At 47.5% G+C, this 15,077-nt stretch overlaps 2 protein-coding genes across 2 annotated transcripts; both read left to right on the top strand.

Moving 5' to 3' along the window:
• Positions 1-505: 505 nt before the first annotated feature.
• Positions 506-6,832, top strand: LOC125507324 (cold shock protein CS66-like). Its single transcript, XM_048671939.1, has 5 exons — positions 506-805; positions 902-1,124; positions 1,581-1,621; positions 5,807-6,319; positions 6,400-6,832. Exons 1-5 carry the CDS (start codon positions 599-601, stop codon positions 6,613-6,615), a joined length of 1,200 nt encoding a protein of 399 aa, XP_048527896.1. The 5' UTR covers positions 506-598; the 3' UTR covers positions 6,616-6,832.
• Positions 6,833-11,527: 4,695 nt separating this feature from the next.
• Positions 11,528-14,820, top strand: LOC125510476 (eukaryotic translation initiation factor 5B). The gene is made up of 4 exons (XM_048675669.1): positions 11,528-11,983; positions 12,285-12,437; positions 13,364-13,569; positions 14,240-14,820. The coding sequence occupies exons 1-4, from the start codon at positions 11,615-11,617 to the stop codon at positions 14,445-14,447; spliced, it is 936 nt and encodes a 311-aa protein (XP_048531626.1). The 5' UTR covers positions 11,528-11,614; the 3' UTR covers positions 14,448-14,820.
• Positions 14,821-15,077: the final 257 nt, after the last annotated feature.

The following is a 15,077-nucleotide window of genomic DNA, read 5'->3' on the forward strand; positions in this document are numbered from 1 at the left end:
CTAGCAGTCCCCAAAAAAAGGACCTACGCAAAAGATATTTTCAAAGATAATGGGCGCTCGAGTAGAACACAGATTTTCCACGTTACCACCCACGCTGTCGCTAACGCAATAATACTAGACGTACATGTGATTGATACAAAACTTTACAGGTTGAGAACGTGGCCTCATCTAATTGGCCCCCCCTGATTTTCATGGATCATGGATGGGCCCGCCCTTCTAATTAAATCTCTGCCAATCACAGCCCATCAGCCCTATAAACTCCCTGTAACTTCGTGTACGTGTAGCATTGCTCTCGCTAACGTGTACCACTACTATTCATGCATATGCATGCGTGGATGGAGGAGTCATGCCCTTCGAGAGAGTGCGAAGCCCTACGTGCCGCCGCCGACGAGCCCGTGTGGCTTTGTATATTGGCGGGATGACCACTCCACGCACTTGTACTGGTGTCAGTGTGCTTCTCGAAGTCGAACACCTGGACCATTCTGAGACCTATAAATAGCCACCTGCAGTCGCACTTGGCTGCATCGCAACCCGCAGCAGTTCAACACTTACACAGCCATACACATCACCTGTAGATCGACCGGTGTCTTACGCGACGATGGAGTACCAGGGGCAGACCGGCCACGCCACCGACAAGGTGGAGGAGTACGGCCAGCCCGTGGCCGACCACGGCGGCGCCACCGGCGGGCCCACGGGGACGCACGGCGCCGCCGCCGCCGCGGGTGCCGGGCAGCTCCAGCCGACCAGGGACGACCACAAGACCGACGGCGTCCTGCACCGCTCCGGCAGCTCCAGCTCCAGCTCGGTGAGCCCAAGGACAGATCTGCCTGCCGCTGTATAGATGGACTCACTCGATCGGTCATCTTAACTCGTTGTGCTTCTTGTTGTGTTTAAAATGTAGTCTGAGGACGACGGCGCTGGCGGGAGGAGGAAGAAAGGGATGAAGGAGAAGATCAAGGAGAAGCTCCCCGGCAGAGCCCACAAGGACGCCACCGGGCAGCAGCACACGCCGGCGGCCGGCGAGTACGCCGGCACCGGCACCGGCACGCACGGCGCGGAGGCCACCGGCGAGAAGAAGGGTGTCATGGAGAAGATCAAGGAGAAGCTTCCCGGCGGACAGCACTAGGGTAAGCTAGGCAGCTAGCGATCGACCTGTGCTGTGTCTGCGTTCGGTCGAAGCTCGGTAGCATGCGTACTTCTGCATGCGTTCCTACGGATAAATAATGAGCGCTGTTCGAGGTGCCGGAGTATATATGTTGTGTGTGTGACGTATTTGTGGACCCTGTGTACGTGTATTTGTATCTCCATCGTAAAAAGCGCTCGTTTGTATTTGTGTTTTGGTCCTATAGCTGAGCTCGCCCTTTAGCAATGTGGTTTATTTGGTGGCAAAGGAGTATTCATATAAAAGGTGAGATAGTTCAGATGCCTCAACAAGCAGCTATGACGATCTGGGTGCTAGCAACAATTTTCTTACAAGTAAACACTCCAAATCAGCCTACTCGCAAGCGGGATCATGTATGGAAGAAGGCTGCGGTGGGAGCTGTTAAATTAAATGTTGATGCTTCTCTTCATGTGGATAGGTTCACGGGATCTTGTGATGTCATTGCCCGTGGCGATCACGGTAAGTTCCTAAGTGCAGCGACTCACCTATTACCGCATATGGCGAGTATATAAGTAGCAGAACTAATCGCTATTTGACGTGGGTTAAATCTTGGAGCAAATCTAGGGTGCACAAATTTGGCAGTCGAGTCTGACTATGTCAATGCACTTGAGCCCGTCTCTGATCCAAACACATATGGGAATAGGCGTACCAATCATAGCCGAGTGTTCGGCACTGGAGTTTGCTAGTATCACTTTTGATCACTGTAGTAGAGAGGCCAATTTGGCCGCGGATGATTTAGCAAAACATTGTATTAGTTCTGGCAAGTCTGAAGCATGGGAAACTGTCATTTCTAACTTTATTCTTCACCATTATGTAAACGATCTAGCTATCATTTGATGAATAAAGTTTATGATGCTAAATTTTTTTAAAGCAATACACGTATATTGTTTTTCTCTCCTCCTTCCTGGCGGCTGGAACCTAGCCGCCGCTAGGAGAGGCCATCTTTCAGCGCCGTCCTTCGACAGCTCCCCTCTTCGGTGACCTCGGTCGTCGGTGATGAGGGGGTCGCCGGATCCAAGCGCGTTGATCAATTTTACTCTCTTCTACGGTAGGTTTTTAGATTGTTCATCGTCTTGGCTTCAACGGCGACGATAAGGGCGCTGAATAAAGATTCTTCGAATTCTTCCCTGACGAGGCCATCGGTCCTATGGATGGGATGGATTTAGAAACTAGTCTTTTCAACTAAGGATGGCGGCAGCGGCATCCTCGTGGTGGAACTATGTTCTCGGGCTCTGCTGTTACGACGGCGTTTGCTCCAGCATGAGCGTGGAGCTTGGGAGGTAGTCCAGGAGCGAATGCAGATTGTGATCTGCATCAACGACATCTGGAAGACGGAACATGTGCTGGATTGATGGTTCATGGATGGCAAGTATGGTTTCCTCCTTCGACGTCTTAGTCATGGTGGGACGCCAGATCTGGAGTTCGATGGCGTGTTCGGGGTGTTTTCCCGGTCTGATTCGCTCAACGACAATGGTTTGTTTTTGGTGAGCCACCTTGAAGGTCTGTAAAGCTGCACATCAGTGATGGAGCCGCGTCGAGCTCGGGTGAGAAGGTGATCCGTCATTTTTTTCTTCGGTGACTACTGTGGTGGTGCCGGAGGCAGGTGACGGTCGTTAGTGTCAAGCTCAAAGATATTCTGCTGTCTTTTCAGTTTTGTCATATTGGTTCTTACGTAACTTGTACTTTATTCTTTATAATATGAGTGAGACACATATTATTATGAAAAAAAGTCCTGACCGATGCAACGACTAATGTAAACTTCAATCGGTCGAATGCAGTTTTGGTCCGTTGGTAAAGTTTCAGCTGATTTTTGTAATTTTTGCATGAGAACACAAGGTTCAAATTTTTGTTTTTAGTTGACAATTTTTTTCTTTTTGATGAAATATCTATCTTCACTCATGGCGGTACAACGAAATCAGAAATAATAAAAGTTACATCCAGATTTTTAGATCACCTAGCAATGACTACAAACACTGAAGCGAGACGAAGGTCCGCAACCGTCATCGCCCCTTCTTCGCCGGAGCCGCGAGCAAAAGTTGTTGTATTAGACAATCGGTAAGTCAGTTGAAAAATCGTGGTGCTATGAAAAAACAATCGTTGCCGATGAAGAGTAGCGTAGATCGGAAGATCCAAGCTGAAAACACACGATCGAAGACGTACGACAACCAAATCCGCCGAAGACACACCTTCATACGCCCTTCATGATGCTAGACACATCACCGAAACAAGGGCTACGCGAGGAAAATTATACATTTTCAAGGAACCGCCGATGTCTCATTTTTATGAGCTGGACACAAACCGTAACAAGACTTCAAGAAACACTTAAAAATGTAACTCTCCCACTGGCAAGCGCCGGATCCAGCGCGCCCCTAAGCCCCCAGAGACGAGTGGGCCAGCGACAGCGCCGGAGGGCGGCAGAGGAACCCTCATAGGTAGAAGACGGCTGTGTAAGAGATCATGTCTTCTAAGCAACAAATTTTCGTAGCATACCTAACTTATTAAGGAAATAATTGTTTTCATGTGACATCTAAATGTAAATATTGGAATTGAATTGATTAAGAAACTAAATCAAATTCTGTATCAGTTGAACAAAAGAGTTCCGGATTGGGTGGCTACGGTGTCGTATGGGCAGTGTACTCCTTGGATGCGTCATATCATTTTCCGACTTTGTTCTGTTCGTAATATGTGTTGCTTGTTTAACTGTTCAGCCAGAGCATCTACTCTTTAAATCACCCTCAAACGCCTTCCGATACCCCTAAAAGTCCGGAATTTTGGTGGCGAGTTATTAAAGGATTTGTACCAACTAGATGAGTCTTGTGTCCAAGACGTGTGGAGCATATTGGGTTCTATGGAACTTGTGGTCAGGAAGAAAGTATATAGCATGCATTGATTGATTGCATTTGGGCGAAACTTTTCGGGCAAGAGGTGAAACTTATCACATGAGTCAAAATACCAAACCTACGTCCAAACTTTTGGGCGATGGTTATGCTTGACGAAATGGCAGTGAAACAAGCTGATGCTTGTGTCGTCTTATGTGGCGTTTGGGCAGTCTGGACTGAGAGCACTGCGCGCGTTCATGGGGAGACGACTAGAACCATTCAACAATCTGTGAAATGGGCTATAGACATAGCAACGGACCTATCATAGGCCGGTAAACATCAAATACTCAGACCAGTGAAACATATGCAGAGTTGGCAGCCACTTAAAGATCCATTCATAAAGATTAATGTTGATGCCTCTTTCCTGGAGGAGACTCATCAGGGAGGTACTAGGCTAGGAGTACGGAACCATGAGGGCACTCTGATTCATGCTCAAGCTCTATGGTATGAGTCTGAATTATCATTAATGGTAGGAGCTTGAGCTACCGTGATCATACCATTACTGAGAATGAAAGAGCCACCGTGCCAAAGGATGACCGGCAAGTGATGGAAACACAAGTGGGAGAAGTTGAGGGCCTTCCGTGACGTCACGGGTACAAAAATGTTCTTCACATGGATGTGCATTTTTCTGTCAGGGAGAACAAGAAAGAGGAAAGGCACAAGCTCATGTTGGATGCGCAAAAGCAATAAATTGAGACTAGAAGAGGACGGACAAGAAGTTGCAAATTGTGAGAGAAAGAGAGAAGATCGAGTTGGGGAGGAAAGAGGCGTTGATAAGATGGGAGCTCGAAAAGGTCAAAACATTTGGAGAGATTGAGCATGAGAAGGAGAGGTTGTCAATCGCACGAGGCGCAGAGGATGCTAAGATAATGTTGACAAACGGAAGCCTCTTGGATGAACATGCAAAAAAGTGGCTTGTGGAAATGAAGAAGGAGATCAACGAACGTAAGACGTACAAGGCGGCAAGGACGACTATGGCAGTAGTGGAAGAGGAGGCAAAGATGCATGCGGAGTAGGATACAAGGATGGCCATGGAGCAGATAATATGGATGACGTCCGACGAATGATCCGGCCAGCAGGTGATCCGTCACGCTTGGACTTCGATTTCATGTTGGTATGATTGTTGAACTATGATTTGTTTTGTTTTGTCATATTTGTTTCAAACTATTGAATGTGATGAATTTATAACCTATGATCAACATGCATGGATGTAATGATCCACATTTATAAGGGGTCAATATGCCCGTGGATGTGTAGGAGCCGGATTTGTCAAGTCCAGCTGTAGATGCTCCCAACATTCTTATATTGTTTAGTCATTTTGTGTGCTTGTGACTTTCTTATTTCTTAATTCAAAGTTGGACTCATGTCTTGATCCTTCATTCTAAAATTCTTCGTCCACGAACCAATCTGTGGTTGGATGGTTAGGAGGACAGTGGTATTCTTAGTCCATCAGGATTTAAGTCCTGATGCTTGCATTATTTTTGGATTTATTTTAGAATTTTCAGCGATGTGCTTTCAGTAAAAAGAGACGTTCCCGTCGACGACGAGTCTTTCGGATGTGCTCATAAAGATAGGAAATGCATATTTATGTTCATAAAGCTGAGTGTATGCATGTATATATATATATGAACGCTTGCATCGTACACTATATTCCTTTGAAAAAAAAACTCTACGCCTGTCGATCGAGGAGTAAGACAATTTCCACGTAGCACGCACGCTGTACCTAGCTAACATCTGTTCATCCATGAACGCGTCGATGGACTAGTCAGGTAGTCATGCCCTTCGAGAATGTCCGAAGACGTACGTGGCGCCGCAGACGACTCCGCGTGGCATGCAGCCGCACCTTTTACTCTCGCCGGCTTTGTTTATTGGCCGAAGGATAGCCGCTCCACTATACATGCACGCACACGTCCTTCCACCTGCTCGAACACCTACGACCATTATAAACAGACCATCCGGACAGCTTTGCACTTATCTCCATCGCAGTTCGCAACAGTTCAACACACTTACACAACCACACGTATCACCTCTAGATCGATCACATTTCGTAGTCCGTACCACGTCCGACGATATGGAGTACCAGGGGCAGCACGGCCACGCCACCGACAAGGTGGAGGAGTACGGCCAGCCCGTGGCCGGGCACGGCGGCGCCACCGGCGGCCCCACGGGGACGCACGGCGCTGCCGGAGCCGGAGGCGCGCAGCTCCAGGCGACGCGGGACGAGCACAAGACCGACGGCGTTCTGCGCCGCTCCGGCAGCTCCAGCTCCAGCAGCTCGGTAAGCTCCCGGGCAGATCTAGCGCTGCATATACCGTGTATTCCATCATCTTAACTTGTTGTGCTTGTGTACGTACGTAGTCTGAGGACGACGGCGTGGGCGGGAGGAGGAAGAAGGGGATGAAGGAGAAGATCAAGGAGAAGCTCCCCGGCGGAGCCCACAAGGACGCCACCGCCGGGCAGCAGCACACGGCGGTGGCGGGCGAGTACGCGGGCACGCACGGCACCGAGGCCACCGGCGAGAAGAAGGGCGTCATGGACAAGATCAAGGAGAAGCTTCCCGGCGGACAACACTGAGCCAGCTATGCATGCGTGTCTCTATGTTCCGTCAAAGCTCGGCTAGCATTTGCAGCCATGCTTTACTACGGATAATAAATAATAAGTACAATGGACTCCGATGTACGTTGTGTGCACGACCGCGTCCGTGTGACGCATTTGTGTATTCGTATACGGTATGATGTGTGTACATACATCGTAATAGAAAAACGTTTGTGTTGTTGTGTTTTTGTGGTAAGCTATGTACGTATTGGAGTATAAAGTACTTTGACACTGGCACGAACGACTAACTCATCATCAGGCTAGGCAAGATTATACCGACAGTGCGCCAGGCGCAGGCAGCTCGGCGACGACTCGCGCGCAGCTGCATCGAGTGTTGCAGATAAACAAAGGTTCAGTTTCGTCAGTGTTAGGTGTCGGGTTTCAGTTACGACAGTCTCGACGGCACTGTTTTGTTTTCTTCAGTTCCGTCAGGAAAATAGTACTGTAGTGTTTTCTTTTCTTCAGTTTCGTCAGGAAAATACTCCCTCGTTTGAAAATATTTGTCTTCGAAATGGATAAAATGGATGTATCTATAACTAAAACAAGTCTAAATACAACCATTTCTAGAACAAATATTTCCGAACGGAAAAAATAGTATTGTAGTGTTTATTTTCTTCAGTTTCGTCAAGGAAAATAACCGGGCTGCTACAACGCCGGGCGCCTGTGCAGGCGCTAGGATTTATTTCCAGCCCATTTAGCAGTTGCGCTGCTAAATCCTGGTGTCGGAAGTGGCATCGCTGCCAAAGTATGCGTCGAGTGCTTGGGTGTTTTTCTTCCCGCAATAAGCGCACAGGCTGTTCGCTTTAGTCCAGGTTATTAGCGTCTACCGTTGGAAGCTCAGGCGCTTAGGTGTGCTCGTAATTTTCTAACATTTTATTTTTTTCCTTCATTAGCGCCTGCACAGGCGTCTCCCATTGGAGATGCCCTAGTTAGCCAGATTTCCTCGGCGCCTTGACCTGATCGTGGGATGGCACGATGCAACGGTCATGGCGACATGACAGGCGCCGAGCGGGGAGTGCTGGGATGGCAGTAGTAGTACTCACGAACCTGTTTTTTCGTTTTAGGTTAGAGTTTGTAACCACGGAATAAAAGCAGCAGCAGAAGAAAAGCTGCACGTTGTTCGTAGTGCAAAAACTCTCTCCCTCTCTCTCAACTCAGGTGATCGCCGGAGTTCCACGGGGTGGGGTTCCTCCGGCATCGAGGGCTCTTCGTCGTGCTGGAAGAGACGACGGTGTTGTGTGGTGCGAGGAGCTACGGCCGAAACCGGGGCCTGACACCGGGGATTTCAACGTCGCCGTGTCGCGCCACCACGTGGAAGCGGACAAAGTTGGCGGCCAGGGACGTCGCCGAGCAGGTCCGGCGGGAGGCTGGCCCACGAGCGGCAAGGTCGCACGACGGCGCGAGCCTGACCATATTCATAGTCGGAGTCGGACACGTTCGAATCGATAGATCCAAGGAGACGGCCGGAGAGACGCGCTACACACGCAGCCAAAACACAGCCAGTATAGAAAAGCCCTACGATTGGTTTCATCACGTTGCCAAAATAGAAATAGAAACCCTACGATTGGTTTCACGTTGCCAGCCAGACTGCCGCCGTCGCCCATCTATCGACAATGATGGGGCGTCGCCGCCGCAACGTGGAGATCCCCAGCGAGATCCTACACGACATCCTGATGAAGCTGACGACCAGGGACGTGGCCCGGTCCTGCTGCATCTCCAGGCAGTGGCGCGCCGCCGTCGGCGACCCCTCCTTCCGCACCGCCCACGCCAACGCCATGGCCATGGCCGGCCACGCCGCGCCCCCGGCGGAGGTCCTGCTCGTCTCCAAGACGTGCGAGCCCGGCCTGGGCGACGAGGTGAGCGTCTCCAGCATGTCCTCGGGCAAGGACCTGCGCTCCTTCGCCGTCCCCGGCGGCTACGACCTCGCCAACGTCTGCCACGGCCTCCTCTGCTACGTGCACCGCGCCGGCGGCCCCGAGGCGCCGGCGGTGGTGTGCAACCCGGCCACGGGCGAGACGCTGGCGCTGCCCAAGCCGCCCCCGCTCGCCGCCAAGGGCAGGAAGCACCTCTTCGCCCTGGGATTCAGCCCGCCCACCAACGAGTACAAGCTGTTCAGGTTCTCGCCCTTCTCCATGGACGTGTACACCTTAGGCGACACCGCCGGGTGGCGGCAACATTTGCGCAGCTCGTCGTCTTGTCCAACCCAAACCACGGCCTGGGCGCCATTGCTGATCGACGGCAAGCTATACATGCCGACGAATTGCTGGAAGCGGGTGCTGGTGGTCGACGTGGTCACCGAGACGTGCCGCTCGTACGGTCTCCCCGATGTAAAGACTTTTGATGGCGTGCCGCTAGTGGGTGCCTTTGAGCTCGAAGGCCGGCTGTGCCTCGCCATCCACAAAATCATCCATGACCTTCCCCGGGGCCTCAACCATTGGGTCATGATGTCGCCACCGCCGGAGGACGACGGCAACGAAGCGCCGCTCTGGGAACCGCGACATAGGTTTGACATCGACGAATTCTACGCGACCAAGCCTTGGAGCGCCTGGGCCGATGATGGCGGCGAGATGCTATGCTACATGCACGGCAACACCCTGCACAAGTATGACAAGAGAGGACGCCCGCCGATAAGTGAACAGCTCCGGCTCCCAGAGATACCATCAGCATGGAGATCTTCGAAATGCCGCTGGAGCATCCATGGGGGTTACCATCTCACCCTGCTCTCTCCTCTTACCTTTGCCTTGCCGCCTTCCAATGACAACCACCAATTCAAGCACACCCTCTCACGTGTACTGTACGACGCCATCCGTCGGTGAGGAAAGCAGAGGAATATATATGAAACTTAGCTCACAAAAAAAGTTTTACTCGTCATTTTGTGAAGAAAATTCAGTCATAACTTTGCTTCGTATTTGACAAAGTTAGTGTCTGCTTATGGTGATAAACTATATGACTACTACAGCAACAAAAAAAAAACAAGAAGAGGAGAGGATAAATCAAGCATGTCTGCTTATTTTCATTACTCTATGATCTGAACCATATTCGGAATATGATTTATCATACGTGCAGTTTGTGAACGAAAGTGAATTTCGTGATATGTGAAATACAATTTGTGGTATGTGAAACATGCGTGAGGCTAGTGTATGCGTATGATTCAGACATTTCTATGATCCAGTTTATGAAATCTGTGAAAATGTTGAAATTTCAGCCTTTCGAAATTAGAAAAATAGCTGGGAAACTATTAATTACAAATATCAAAATATGTGAAAATGCAGAAGTTTCAGTTTCTAAAATAGTTGGGATATGTATTTTAATTGTGATTTGTGAAATAGGAGTAGTTCCTAGTGTTTAGTTAATGAAATTAAAATTTTGGAAATTTTGCAGGTTTTAAATAGTTGTTATGACTTTTAAATAATATGAAATCTTTCTAGAATAATTGAAATATATAAAATGGTTGAAAACAAATTATTGAAACAATGAAACGGTTGAAATCAGACTTTTTATTTTTTGGAAATATCCGACGAACGTCAGATATCTGGCATTTATCCAACGAACGCATCGACTATCATTCGATCTTCTGGCACGAATCGCGGAGCAAGGATGGTGCCGCCCATGACCTCCTTAAGGAATGGCATGGCGTTTACCACTTGGCCCGAAATTGTCTTGTGAACAATGCAGTAAAAGTTGCTATATATATGCTTTGAAGGTTGTTTTAAATTCGGCTTGAATTAAAATAACCAAAAATCTCAATTTATTTTTCACTTTTGAAAGAACAAAAACCCGTTTCTTTTTTCTATTAAAACCATGACATCTTTCGTGTCTTCCAAAACACGGCATTTTTACTTCACATGTCAATTTTATTATTAGGAGCATGCCATTTTAATAATTAATAACATGAAGTTTTTATTAATAACTGGATATCACTTTTATTATTAAGAACATGCCATTTTATTAATAAGAGGATGGCCGTTTTATTATTAAGAGCATGGAATTTTAATAATCAATAACATGGCATTTTTATTGTTAAGAGGATGGTGTTCTTATTATTAAGAGCATGCCATTTTTATTATTAAGAGGATGCCATTTTTATTTTTATGGCATGACAATTTTTTCGTTTTTGACCATGGGAATTCCTGTGTTTTTTTATATTTTCGGAAAAAATATAGAATCTAATTTAGGCCTATTGAGATAAAAATATTTTTTATCTAGAGGATGGCAATTTTTAATTTTAGCATGTCAAATTTTATTTTTCCCTAGATCACAGGACCTTCTTTTCTTTTGATCATACTCATTGTGAATTTATAAATTAGATAAATGGTAGTTTTATAAAGTAGCATGACATTTCTCATAATTCAGATCATGGCAATCAGAGTCCTCTTTTTGTTGATGGCATTTTTCCAGAAACAAATGTTAACTGGGGCACACAACAAAATGTTAACTGGACCCCAATTGCCATTTTTCAATATTTTATATCTTCGTATCAAAGGAAAGCAGATTTTCCTTTTTTTTGCCCTCGACCATCGAGATTTTTAACAACTCCGGAAATGACCGCTTTACACCATAGAGTATTGAGATTCCATAGCAAATGGTTTTGAACAGTCACAAGAAATAGCCCAAATTCTCCGGAGCAACTGGGCAAGAGGATGGAGAGAAACCCACTGGAATTATCAGAGAAAACAAAAAAAAAGCACACTTTTTCTTTAGTCATAGCGTTTGTTGAATTACTACTTTTCTTTTGAGGGGTTGTTGAATTACTAGTACTATTTGCTTGTTTTCCATGCTCTTCTGGTGAGAAACATGGTGGGCGGTGGCTACACACCTTTCAAATTAGCCAGCACCACCCATCCTTTCTTCCTCCTCGAGAAATATCAGCGCCCGGGCCCACTGTCATCCGCAGCAGTTCCGTGCGAAGGCTATTTAACTGACGTGTGGAAAAAGCGAGCAAGAAATTTACATTCTTCTCCTCCCCCCTCCTCCGGCGATGACCGCCGGTCTCCTCCTCGGCGACGCCGCCGCGGCCCCGCGCGCCCGCATCGCCGTCTGCCGGCCGCGCCTGCACCTCTGCGGCTGGGCCCCGAGGCCCCACCACGGCTGCCGCCTCTCCCGCGGCCGGGGGCGCGCGCCGGCCAGGTTCGCCGCGTCCGCGTCGGGCGGCGGGCGGGGCGGATGGGACGAGCCCTCGGAGGAGGAGGTACGACGGGAGAGGGAGGCGGAGACGGCGCGGCGGCTGAAGGAGGCGGAGGAGATGGACGAGCTGGAGCGCACCGCCGAGGAGCTGCAGAGCCGGGCCGCCCCCGACGACGAGTCCGAGGAGGAGAAGCGCGAGCGCGTCCGCCGCGAGCTTCAGAAGGTCCCCGACCTCTCTACTCCACGGCCACAGCTTCATACCGCCACCGCCGCGTTGTTGATTGCAGATTGCCTAGTAGCACTGCAGCACATGTGCACAGCCACACTGACACTGACGCCGCAGAACCAAATTAGCATGAAGAGGGGGGGGATTAGAATTGGATAGAACCAAGCTACACACCACTAGCTAGTTTACTGCTTATAATTTGTTATCATCCCATCTGTACCTACATTGTTCTACAATTGGATACTTGCAGAACATGGGGAAGTAGGATGATCATACTGGGTGTGTGTTTGCATTGCAGGTGGCCAAGGAGCAGGCCGAGAGGAGGGCGACGGGGAAACAGATGTTCGATCTGGGGCAAAGGGCGTATGGGAAAGGGATGTATGGCCGCTCCATCGAGTTCTTGGAGGCCGCACTCACCATCATACGTCCCTCCTCGCTCCTCGGCGGTGAGGTAGTATCTATCTATATTGGACATATCATGCTATTGCTATGAGATATTGAGATCCATGCGTATGAGGTTACCTGTAGTCTGCTCACTGGTATGCTAGCTATGCCGGTGTCTTGTGTTGCCTATGTTATACATAGTGAAGTGACATCAGATGTACTAAATGGTCATTTAAGCGAGTTAATGAAGGATGAAACCAACACCACTTATGTGGAACAAGAAGATAGCTAGAGCCAGGGAGAACCGAAATATTTCTTCCAGAGAGCACTCGCGCCAAGGTGCATCGCTCCCTCATTTATTCTTAGAAAATTTCACAACTCACTCATATAGGCATCCCTTACTTATATGAATCCTTCAAAACCATGGACAGAAGTTTGCGCACCTGATTGCTAACTTTTCCAAACTGGTATTTAGAAGAATAAAGTGATGGGAGTGAACATTTAAATCGGTGAGAATGACTAAATTAAGCCTGAGCATAGAAGTTATTTACTTTGTGGTAAACTGGGAACTAGAAAGCTTCACATAATTGGAATTACGTTGGAGTTCCTTCTCGTTTGGTGAGCAGGGATGCCGAAAGCAAATGCTCTTGATGCTCGGTATAGTTTACAGGCAGTTGAATGCACTGCAGGTAAGTATGCAAAATGAATGGACTTAGTGGCGGTTGGCACATTTCATTGCTAGCTTGTTATCACAACCTTAGCTGCATCTCAACCTACGAGAAAGACCGGCATTTTGCATTGAGAATTGAAATTATTCTTCGTGTGCATATATTAAGATCAAGCTAGCATCATCCTGTATGATCAACATATGAGCAGCTTGTGTCACCCGGCCCAGTTCACTGATTTCAATGAACCTTGATCATGGCTGTAAACTATGATGAAAGATCCTGTATAGGTGCCTTCGTGACATCTACTGCCTGCCCTCACTTCCAGATTCAAATTTGGCTTGCAATGGCATACGATGCCAATAGGCGGCACAAGGAATCCATAGCATTGTACAAAGAATTGGAGAATACACATCCAATGATTAGCATCAGGAGACAAGCAGCTGAATTCCGGTACATTGCTGAGGCGCCCAAGTTGAAGATCTCCAACGATGAGGTGGTCACGATACCGCAAATTGGATCTAGCTGGGACTGGTTAGTTATCTTTCTGACACCTTACTATTTGTTCTCTCACCATCTCTGTGCCTGACAGCTACTTTGGTTTCTCTCTGCATGTGAGCGTTGTTTGAGTTAAGTGACACCTTCAAGCAAAACATTAAACAAATAAAATGGACTTTTCTTGGCTGTCAACAATGCGTAAAGGAGAATTTTTTATTTTCAGTCACATATCTGCTTTAGGGGCTAGTATATGAAGTATTAAACGCTGCTGAACTGTACTTATTTTATACTGTAAACTGGTTGTTTGTTGCTATGCTACCACATATGACACTGTGTAACTAAATAGTTTTTTGGTTGCAAGTATAGCATTTTATTAAATTCTTCTTTCCACAACAAAATAATTTTGGCTACTTATCATAAGTAAATGTCTGTTAATTTTGATTGACCTCATTTTCTAGCTAATTATACATCCTGGATTTAGTTTCCTTTTGTACTCTTGGTTTGAACACTTTAACTGGAGTCAGAACTATGACATACAGCACCATGTGAGTAGGCAACATTGTCTGCATTCTGCAAGAGATTTTCCATGTAGTTACAGCTTACATAGAAATATCATACCCTTCCATTTCATGCAATGGAAACTATCTGTCAATTCGTTCTTCTGGATTAAACATTCTAACTTGCCACGTGCTGTTGCATTAATCAGGTACGCTGGGACATGGAGTGACAAGATCCAAGAGCAAGAGGACAAGAAAAGAAAGATGGTGGCCGCCGCGAGCCAACCGGAGCCGTCGACGAACGTCTTCGGCAACCTGTTCCTCCTGCGGCCGCCGAGCGAGTGGAAGAAGAGCGCCTGGGCGATCGTCACCCTGTGGGCCGTGCTGATCGGGACAGCGTTCTATCTGCAGAGATGAACAACTCCTGCAAGTCCTGAAGAGACCATTGACACTCTCATCCTCCATGGTCGCTCGCGCGGATAACAGTGAGATTGCAGCAAGGGATGTCCTGAGCCTGCATCGGCACTGCAGGCGTTGAAGGAGAATTGCATTTGTTATTTTAGGTGTGCTATCCAGGGAAGCTATACATTTCCTTAAAAAGAAAAAAAGAAAGAAAAGAGGAAAGCTATACATATTCCCTTGTGTACTGGCATAGCCCAGAAAATACTATTTTCCCACTGAATGTAAATACCAATTAGAGATGTAATCTAACAAAAAAATGCTTATTGGTCCTATATTGATTCTTTAGAAAACTCGGCTATGAATATAATGTTAAAGAAACGTGTTCTTATGTGCTTGTGGTAAGAGAAAATTGAGCTCAGTGCCACCACACACACACACAAAAACATATACTCCCTCCGTTCCGAATTACTTGTCTTAGATTTGTCTAGATACGGAGGTATCTAGCACTAAAATGAGTGTAGATACATCCGTATCTAGACAAATCCAAGACAAGTAATTCGGAACAGAGGGAGTAGATAACAAAAAATATATATCTGCCTTGTATGCCAGCTCTTGGTCACGATGGTGCCGAGCTACACCTTGTTC

The sequence above is a fragment of the Triticum urartu genome, chromosome 5 (assembly GCF_003073215.2).
Source record: "Triticum urartu cultivar G1812 chromosome 5, Tu2.1, whole genome shotgun sequence".
NCBI classification, from domain to species: domain Eukaryota; kingdom Viridiplantae; phylum Streptophyta; class Magnoliopsida; order Poales; family Poaceae; genus Triticum; species Triticum urartu.

Excerpts from the sequence above, each read along its gene's own strand:
- LOC125507324 (XM_048671939.1), top strand. The coding sequence starts at position 599 with ATGGAGTACCAGGGGCAGACCGGCCACGCCACCGACAAGGTGGAGGAG. Across the intron at positions 806-901 it reads GCAGCTCCAGCTCCAGCTCG|TCTGAGGACGACGGCGCTGG; the intron begins GTGAGCCCAAGG and ends TTTAAAATGTAG. Across the intron at positions 1,622-5,806 it reads CATTGCCCGTGGCGATCACG|TCAGGTAGTCATGCCCTTCG; the intron begins GTAAGTTCCTAA and ends TCGATGGACTAG.
- LOC125510476 (XM_048675669.1), top strand. The coding sequence starts at position 11,615 with ATGACCGCCGGTCTCCTCCTCGGCGACGCCGCCGCGGCCCCGCGCGCC. Across the intron at positions 11,984-12,284 it reads TCCGCCGCGAGCTTCAGAAG|GTGGCCAAGGAGCAGGCCGA; the intron begins GTCCCCGACCTC and ends TTTGCATTGCAG. Across the intron at positions 12,438-13,363 it reads CCTCGCTCCTCGGCGGTGAG|ATTCAAATTTGGCTTGCAAT; the intron begins GTAGTATCTATC and ends CCTCACTTCCAG.